The sequence below is a fragment of the Alligator mississippiensis genome, chromosome 7 (genome assembly GCF_030867095.1).
Source record: "Alligator mississippiensis isolate rAllMis1 chromosome 7, rAllMis1, whole genome shotgun sequence".
Classification (NCBI taxonomy): domain Eukaryota; kingdom Metazoa; phylum Chordata; order Crocodylia; family Alligatoridae; genus Alligator; species Alligator mississippiensis.
Window position 1 is genome coordinate 30,143,028 of NC_081830.1, and position 9,429 is coordinate 30,152,456.

The following is a 9,429-nucleotide window of genomic DNA, read 5'->3' on the forward strand; positions in this document are numbered from 1 at the left end:
TGATCTGCCTCAAGGCCAGTTGCACAAGCACCAAATTCACGCAGAGAAAATTTCACAACCATTTATTAGGAAAACCATCCACTGCCATGTAAACACACAGGACTGGTTGGCAAGGCACCTGGTTCGAGACCATTGAGGACAGGCAATCCCTGCTGGGTCAAGTCAGGCACGCACTGCGTTCCCATGAGCCTCATCTCTTGGGGGTAGCAGCCATTTCAGAAAACTCCTTTCCAGATCTCGCGAAAGCTCAAGGCCCAGGACACAGACAAAGAGGCAAGGAAGTGGATACCTTGCCCTGGCACAATGCAACGTGGCCACGGAGTTACCATTTCCACAGTGACACGACTTAGCACAAGCAAGGCTGGCACCAACGCCCTGGAGACACTGCTCCTGCTGCATGCAAGGGGGTTTACAAACAAGCAGGCACAACACACGCTACCTGTGACTGTGATGTGACCAGGGGCTGCCTCATCTCAGGAATTATAACTGAGGGGGGCCAGGCATCCTGGCAACAGGACACAGAGCCCCCACTATCAATGAGGAAAGCACAGCTGTCCTGGAGCTCCATGTCCCTTCTCTAATGCAGGCAGTATCATCCTGGGATGGCACAGCATCTGCACCTTGTGTGGAGACACCAGTTGTTGGCCATCCCTAGAGGCAGATCCTAGGTGATGGTGGAACCAGAAGCCACCCCAGAGTGGGCAGTGTCCCTGTTGGCTGGGAAGTGCTGAAACTGCCTGCATCACTGAGGTGGGAAATGCAGCCAATAGAGAGCTGCAGAGCCACATGCGCCTTAGCAATCTTAAGAGTGCCTGGCTGAGGTAGGGCCAGGGGCAGCATGAGTCAGAAAAGGAACACGGCTGGGCAAGCTGTGGAAGGCACAGTTCTCCTCCTGAGGTCAGTGCTGCAGCAGTCAAGACCTTGACTAACTGCCTACACCTTGCAAGGGAAAGCAAAGCCCTTCTTGCCAGCCTCAATACCACCCTCACCTCTGCCTGGGGCAATTACACCAGCAGAGCTACTGCCCCTTCAGCACTTAAGCCAGCACCATCAGCTCAGTGCTGGAAAGAGACTGAGGAAAGGGCACACAACACCAGGAAGCTTTGTGAAGAGCCCTGGTGGGAGAGCTGACTAGGGTGCCTGCCACTGCCCTGCACATGTTGAGCTCCCCAGCCAGCACAGCAGAGCCACTAGCAACAGGAAGGTACCTGCGCATGAATGCCAAGCAGCCAGCAGTGACCACTAGCACTCAAATCAGGCATGCTAGTTAGCATTTTGGGGGCCAGTGCAGCACTCAGCAGCAGAGCACAGCCATCTCAATCCCCATGGCAGTTCCCCACTCCCTGTACATTCACCGACATACAATCACCATTTAAAAACAAGACCATTTTGTCTCCTTTGAGATTTAAAAGGAGATCTTTAAAAACTGCTGGTTGTCCTCCACCCATGCTGCCAGCTGGAGAGGCTATGCCAACAGCAGGTTAAAATGCCCACAGCTGGGGCCGAGGATTGCACCTGCCCTGCAGATATGCCACGAGATGCTCCCAGAGCTGCCAGCTGCAGCCCATCACATGCTCTTTCTGCCATTGAGCAGGTGGATGCTCTGTCCCTTGCTGTCCAACATGAGGTGTCCCTGGCTGTACTTCTTAATGAGGGTACCAGGGATCAGCGCCACCACAGCAATAGCCAGCAGCTTCAGCAGCGTGTCCCACGAGAAGATGGCATCCAGAGAGGTGACCTGGGAGAGGATGGAGCCAGTCTGCACGCAGATGAAGTTATAGGGCATGAGACCTGGGAGATTGTGGGGGGAGAAAAAGCTTGAGATTAGTCAGCTGGTCCCAGCCCCTTCATGCCTCCCTATGTTGTGGCAGCTCAAATGCTCCTGGACCTGTGCCTGCCAGTGTCTTACACCACATGCACTGGCTAAGGGTGCAGTGACCCTGAGGCCCTACCCGAGCCAAGAGCTTCCCCACAGAAGAACACCTATGTTGCTCTGGGCCCCTTGTGGCTCAACAGAGCTAGCACTGAGCTAGCTACCCAAGCAAATTCCTGCCTGGAGGCAATTCCCATCTCTTTACCCCTGTTCCTCAAAGGAGGAGGCATCCCTAAGGGCAAGTCTTTGTATAAAGGCAGGGCCCAGTCCAACATCTGTCCCAGGCTGAGTATCCTTGAGAATGCTCTGCTCCCTGCACCCGGCACAGCCAGGAGGCCCCACTCCATGGGTGATGCACATTAGACCTGCTGCCTGGAGGGGGAGATGTAAGCAGAAGGGGGTGGGGCCCAGCAAACACTTGCAGGCAGGAGGAAGGCATTGCCTATTGTGGGGCAGGGAAGTCCTCAGTGGATCCAGATCTTAGGTACCAAGTCTTACCAAAGCCCCACAAGAGGCCTGAGCCCAGACATGCAGGCTCTAACCTGCTGCTGGATCCTCATAAACCCATAAACACCCCCCTTGTTCCCATGAAGTTTCCCAACTGAGTCCAGGCATGCTAAAAAACAGCTCAGTTCTGACATGGCTGAGCAGCCAGATGCCTAAGCCCTATCAGGACCCACCTCCCACAGGGGCTCCTGTCTCTGGCACCTGGAAGCCTAGCAGGCCCCTCAGAGTACATAGCATACCGGGCTCTGCACAAAACCTGGGTGCTCTAGCTGCTAGGCTGGAGCCATGCTGAATCTCTCTCTCTGCCACAAGAGCCATTTATCCCACGCAATGCTAAATAACTTCCGCAGGTTGAGGCCAAGAGCTATCAGCACCTGTTCCCAAGCCAGGTGTTAACCCAAGAGCAACTGCTGCTGCTTGGAGCAGGGAAGAGGCAAGTGCAAGTGTAATCAGGCAGAGGGAGCTGAACCAGATTCCCCACATCCTCTAACAACCAATGCTCTTCCTCCTCCTCCAGCTCACCTTGGTTCTCACATGGGGAAATAACTTTTGCTCTTCCATCAGAATCATTGCATCAAACTCTCTTCCAAGCCAAGGCAGACATCTCCCTCTCAGGGCTGGATCTCGGACACAGCCCTGCCCCCACACCTTACTGGACAACGGAGGGGTGCACCCGCCTCTGGGATGGCTGTGCCACCCAACTCTCCCATGTGCCCTGTGCCACCCTCAGGCTGCAGATTCCACTATGAAGGGCAGATCTCTGAAGCAGGACCCCTCTTGCACTGAGGACTGTAGATGTCATTGCATGGAGTTAGGCCTAAAGCAGCAAGCAGGCTGGGCAACAGAGTGGACATGTGGGCTCTCCTAGGCTACCTGCCCCCAAGAAACTTAAAACATAAAGCCAACGAGGCCAACATGAACACTGAGCCCCCAGGGCAGCCATTTCGCCACTGGTGAGTACCTGCCAGGGCCTGGACAGCAGCAGGCTGGGGTTGGCTATAACTGAGTCACTTGCTAGGAGAACCTGAATGCTGTCACATGCCACATTCAGCTGGGTGACAGAGGAGGTGAGGCTACTACATGTTTATTCAAACTGCTGTAGCAAGATAAGCAGGCTGGGCTTGCTCCCCCTGCCAGCCCCGATCCCGCTCACCCCTCCCTCCACAGTGCTTACCAATGAGAACAGACAAAAAGAACTGAGATATGGGGATGTTGAGGATTGGCGATGTGAGGTTCAGGAACCAGTTGGGAGTCATGGGGAACAGCCTCAGAAACAGCAGGAAGAAAAATAGGCAGCTCCTGTTCTCCTCCACCTGCAGCAGAGAAAAGAAGCCATATCACCATTAAGCATGTTCCCACAAACAACTCTATCCAGTCTACTGAGACAGCTGAGTGACCAGCTGTTGATGCAGGTGAGACACTAGAGTAAGGGTGGGCTTGGTCTCAGGAAGATGTAACATCACATTGACCTACAATCACATCCAAGCCTGAGGCATTGAGTTCCAGGCCACGCAAAGCGTACCATTCTAGTCAAACACACCCAAGTCAGACAGCGGTAAAGCAACTCAGCCCCTTGCACATACCTCCTAGTGCGCAGGAGCCTTCCCCTCAGCACGGCCAGGCTCCAGCACATGAAGGCAGTACGTGGCATGGGCTTGCTCATCCACATAACCACCAGCTTTAAAGCAATTGTTTAATAAGAAGCACTTGGCCTGGCAGCAAGCATCCACAGGTTTGGGCCTCGGGCAGCCAGAGGGAACTGGTCCTGCCCTGGCCACGGCAGCAATTAGATTTAATGGGCTGCTCCAGACCAAAGGAAGACACTGCATTTACGCCACGATCCACAGGGGAACCAGGTGCCTGTCCCACAAATGAATCCTCAGCCCCAGGCTGAGCATCAAGTCTCCCCATACAGCATATGGGAAAGGGAAGGGCCTCAATGTTTTCCATTGAATGGTCTTTGCAGCAGGGGCTGGACCCCAGGGCTCCCACCTGGGAAATGCAAGAGTCCTAGCTATGAAGCAAGACAGGCTCACACTTGCTTTCCCTCTGGCCCAGCAAATGTTGAAGCATTCCATGGAAGGAGGAAGAGCCTCAGCAGGAGCCCTTTCCCAGAGCAGTCTTGAGCCTGGTGGGTAGGGAGGTGGGAGATAGTCGGTTTGAACTCCTCAGGCAGTTGGAGGTGGGGGGATGTTTATCTGGGTCTCCCACTTCCCGAGTAAGAAAATTCACCACCAAGTTACTAGATAAAATGGGCAGCAGCAGGGCTGCCACCACTGCCTCCTCTGGAAAAGAAAGTGGCTATTGCTACAGTCTGTACAGCAGTCAGGTAGGGGCGTTGTGGGAATGCTTAACTAAACTGAGTCCCACTAGAGAGTGTGGTGGAGGCCTGCTGACCACACGCACCCTGGCTGGACTTAGGAGGGAGTTAGTACCAGGCTGCTCAGCCTTGTGCAGAGCAAGCCCTTCCGAGCAAGCCCAGAACCCCAACTTTGGATGCGTGGGGAACCTGAATGCTGGAAGCTTTGGCACTTGGGTACTTTTGGTGCCTCCAGGGTTTGGCAGCAACAGAGCAGGGCTCAGAGGATCCAGCTCTGGATTCTTCAACACAAGGACGTCTATGGCTATGGGTCCTGGCAGCCAGAGATTTTTCAGGCTCATGTCTTATAAGAACAGAGCAAACTCCCTCCCTTTGTGGCAGGGCACTGCTGCCAAGTCTGTGCAGGCCCAGGCTCTCCTCCAAGTGCTTGTGCCTCTGAGCTTGGCTGGTCTGCGAATCTCCATGCACCCTGGGGTGCACAGGCTGGCATTCCTCACTCTCAACACTCTGGCCCCCAAAATGCAGCGTTACCTGCAGAAAACTAAGGGGAACAATTTACAGTTCCTAAGCTTCAGGATGTGGAAAGCTCCATTTCCATGGATGCAAGGCCAAGCAGAAGCAGATGAAGCAGCTTCAAGCCAAGCTTGTGTGGGGGATAAGTTGAAGGCATTAGCATTAATTTCAGCTGCAAATGTAGAACCAGCCTTGAAACCCTTCAGAACCCTCAGGCAGAGGCTGGGAGCAAGCGTGGCCACTTGAGCCTTCACATGGCCTCAGTTTCAGACCTCCCAGAACCTGTTGAGTTTTAAACGTGAGCCTAAGAGCCATGCCAACACCAGGTCTACACATGAAGAATTCAGCCCATGGGAACGGAGGGGGAAGGCAGACTAAGCTGCTGCTGCACTCCCCTCTTGTAGTCAACAGAACTAGCAGGGCTCAATGCCTTATCCCCCAGGCTGCACACCACCTGTGTCCAGCAAAACCTTTGGTGCTGGTGCTGATACCCTGGGCTTTTCCTTCCCGTGTAAGTCCATGTATGACAGACATGGGAAGGGAGCCCCCAGGGCTCTTTCTGCAATGCTTTTCTGGAGCAGGCTGCAGTGGCACTAGAGGGTGCTGCCTGACTCCTGCTATCAGAGTGCATTCTGTTGTGCAAGGGCTAGTGAAGGGATTTACTCCCCTGGGCAAAGCCCATGCTCATCCTGGGTTTTAGCCCCATAACACCCCCATTTTACAATCACTATAGAGACCAACAGCTAGAGAGGCCTCTGCACTGGATGGGGGAGTCAGGGTGAGGAACAGAGGGCAGCATTAGCAGGGCTTGGTGGCTCCCTCTGTATCTGTGGCACATATTTCAGCTGTTGCTATTTTCAGCTCTTTGCTGAGCCACACAATTTGGAGGGAGATGCATGTCACCAGCTGTAGCCCCCTCACATCAACAAGCACCAGCTGCTCCCTCAGGCACAGAACAGGACCCTTCTACCTCCACGTTATGAAACCAAGACATTAGGCATCAGCAGTGGCAGACTGGTTAGAGACAAGTGCTAATCCTGGCTCCAATGTCAACCTGCTGCCCGACCTCAGACAACCCACTTAGCCTCAGCATCTCTGTTCCTTTGCCTACAAAACTGAGCACACTGTTTATTCAAAGAGAAAAGAGAAGGCTTCTCAGAGGGGATCAGAGACTCAGAGCAGCCCTGCCCAGCTCAGTGTACCAGTAATTCAGTACCTGACAGGCCTTCTTCTTCCCAAGAGTGGGGGAGGGCTGCCCCCAGGCTTCAATCCTTCTTCTCCAACACCTACCTTGGAAAGCAGACAGCAGAGAGAAGCAACCTTGCCCCATCCACCCTGCTCTACCCCAGTAGTGCAGCCTCACACATGCTGAGCACGTGTGGAAAGCCAAGACCAAGCTGTGCCCTTGTCAGCCCAACATGGAGGGTTTAGACCCATCCTGAGGGCCATGAACATGTGTAGAAGTTGTGGTGGTCTCTTTACCTTTCTTTGCAGCACAGCCACTTTGTCAGGGAAATAGTGAACCACAAACTGCTTCCCGAAGGCGCTGGAGAGTAGGTAACAGCAAGTGGCTCCCACAGATGTCAGGAAAGAGCACAACACGAGCCCCATCCATGGGCCAAACAGTGCCCCACCAAGGACGTTCTGGGAGCACAAAACAAGGAGAGGCTTCATGAGCAAAGGGAACAAACACAGTCCAGAACAGTCCACGCTCCAGCCCCCTTTCCTCCCTCTTGTGACTGGAAAACCGGGAGCAACTATAGCATCTGCTTAGGGGGAGCAGTAATGGTAAGAAAGTATTTCTAGCTTATTTAAATACATTGTGGCAGAGGGATCCAGAAGGAGCTGGTGCCACAGGCACCTGTGCCAATATCTGAAGGGATTTGAATCCTCTATGTACTCCCAGGGGAGTGCCCCGAACTCCAGGGAACGGACTGTTCCAGGGGGAAGGGGAGGATGGCACCCTCCCCCTCTCCAGGAAAGAATTCAAGGTCCATTGATCCAAGGACAGCCCAAGAGAGAGCCTGTGTCTTTAGCCTAATGACCCTACCAGTCAGCAGGGAGGAGGGAGCTCTGTGGTTCACCCCTTTCTCTCAGGGCCACATGTGAGCAAACAGCCAGCAGGAAAAGCACATGACAGCAGGGGCTCAGCTGCTTGTCACAGAGCATGAGGCAACCTGGACCTGGCTGCTGCTCTTCTGTATTAATCCTTGGCTATAAGGCATATCCAGTCCTATGTCTCACAGGCACCCAAAGTGTCTTTATGCCTGGTGACTTGAACAGCTAAGGCACAAAGCCTACAGGAGTGAGCCCTGTTCCACTGCAGGTCTGAGAACAGCATGTGGTTGCAGGAGCTGAGTAGTGATCCTGAACAAAAAGGTTAAACCCAACTGCAGGGCCAGGGCCTCCAGCAAGCCCCCGCTCCCAGACATCTGGTGGGGAGGCAGGAGTTGAGCCTTCTGCAGGAAGCATTTAGTAGGATGGGCCAAGTCTTTGTCTTCTTCATGGTGTCTCCAGTCCCACCTTTCTATACAATCTGCTCCCAATATTCTGCACAGGCCACTGGCTCCTGATGTTGGCGTTGCCAGATCCTGTGGGTGCGTTGTGGTGCTATAGGGCATCTCAGGAGATGATCCATGGGTTGCTTCTCCTGACAAACACATTGGTTGGTTGTGCAGAGGCCCCATGATTGTATGAAAAAGACTGAGAGCGGGTCTCAGAAGAAGCAGCTATTTCAGGCTCTGCTGCATGCGCCACTTGTAGCTGGAGCCAGGTTCCAATTCCTCGCTGGAGGTAATTCCTTGTCGGCCAAACAGCAACCAAATTTCAGCAACAATGGGCCAAGCAGTATTGTATTAGTAGGACAGATTCTCCCCCTCTACTGGGCACTGGCGAGACCACATCTTGAGTCCTGTGTCATTTTGGGACTCCCTCTACAGAAAGGATGTGGATAAGTTGGAGAGCAGTGGGGGCTGGGTGACATGACTTGTGAAGAGAGGCTGAGGGAACTGGGCTTGTTTATCCTGGAGAAGAGAAGACTGAGGGGGGATTTAATAAACAGCCTTCAAATCCCTGCAGGGGGGTCCAAAAAAGGAGGGAACTGGACTGTTCTCAGCGGTGGCAGATGACAGGACAAGCAGCAACAGGCTCAAGTTGCAGCAAGGGAAGTTGAGGTTGGATATTAGGAAACACTCTCACTAGGAAGATGGTGAAGCACTGGAACAGGATACCCAGAGAGGTGGTGGGATCTCCATCCCTGGAGGCGGTGAAGCTGGGGCTGGCCCTGCTCCAAGCAAGTGCTGGACGAGAGAGACGCACCCGGCACGGACACACGTACCAGGAGACTGGAGCCGGGGATGGCGAAGCTCTGCTTGTAGAGGTAGGCGGCACTGAACAGCAGCAGCACGTAGCCGCGGTGCTCCCGCTGGTAGTAGCGCATGCGCGCGGCCAGCTCGCGCAGCTCCTCCAGGTCCGCCGGGAACTTCAACGAGCTGCAAGGAGAGCAGGGGCCCGCCGGGGCGGGGGCGGTGACCACGCTGCCGGGTGTAACTACCCCGCCCCGTGTGACCCCCCCACGAGGTGAGACCCCTCCCATGGCGGGCGCCCCCAACCGCCGCGGGGGTGGGGCGGTGACGTCACGCACCTGGCGGCGCCCCGGGCCGGGCCGGGCGGGCGCAGCGGCGCCGACAGCAGGTAGAGGCCGGTGCTGGCGGCCCCCAGCACCAGCGCGAACCCGCCCAGCCGCCGCCACCGCATCGCCGCGCCGCTCCGGGCCGGGTCAGGGCGGCCTGTCCCTGCCAGCGCTGGGGCGGGGTAAGGAGAATACACGAGGCCCCGCGCGGCGGCACGTGACCCCACGGCTGTGACGTTACCCCCGGCGCCCCGCCCACTCAGCGATGCGGGGCGCAGGACTAAGCGCGGCTCGCTGTCTGGGAGCCCCGCCCCACCCCGCCCCTCCTAACCTGAGCCTCGCGCGGCCCCCTGCGCCCGCACGTAGCCCGGCCAGCGCACGAGGCTGCCTGCTCCCACACGGCTGCTGGCACACGTACGCTCTTACAAAACTCAGCTTGCACGGAGGGGCGCTCTCACATGCTTTCCCACAGCTTCTTGCACACATATGCTCTCACACACTTGCTGCACACGTGTCTATGCAGCTGTCTGCTTGCACATGCCTGCACTCAGCTAATGCAGAGCCCTCACTGGGCTGCTTGCACAC

At 55.4% G+C, this 9,429-nt stretch overlaps 1 protein-coding gene across 1 annotated transcript; it reads right to left on the reverse strand.

The window, feature by feature from the left end:
- Window positions 1–47: 47 nt before the first annotated feature.
- Window positions 48–9,058, reverse strand: TMEM41A (transmembrane protein 41A). Its single transcript, XM_019489869.2, has 5 exons — window positions 8,857–9,058; window positions 8,551–8,704; window positions 6,696–6,857; window positions 3,555–3,693; window positions 48–1,791 (listed from the first exon to the last, which is right to left on the reverse strand). The coding sequence occupies exons 1-5, from the start codon at window positions 8,967–8,969 to the stop codon at window positions 1,568–1,570; spliced, it is 792 nt and encodes a 263-aa protein (XP_019345414.1). The 5' UTR covers window positions 8,970–9,058; the 3' UTR covers window positions 48–1,567.
- Between the last annotated feature and the right edge of the window lie 371 nt (window positions 9,059–9,429).

Coding starts and splice junctions, on each gene's coding strand:
- TMEM41A (XM_019489869.2), bottom strand. CDS start 8,969: ATGCGGTGGCGGCGGCTGGGCGGGTTCGCGCTGGTGCTGGGGGCCGCC. Junction 8,705..8,856: donor CCGGCCCGGGGCGCCGCCAG/GTGCGTGACGTC, acceptor CTCTCCTTGCAG/CTCGTTGAAGTTCCCGGCGG. Junction 6,858..8,550: donor TCCCCGGCTCCAGTCTCCTG/GTACGTGTGTCC, acceptor TTGTGCTCCCAG/AACGTCCTTGGTGGGGCACT.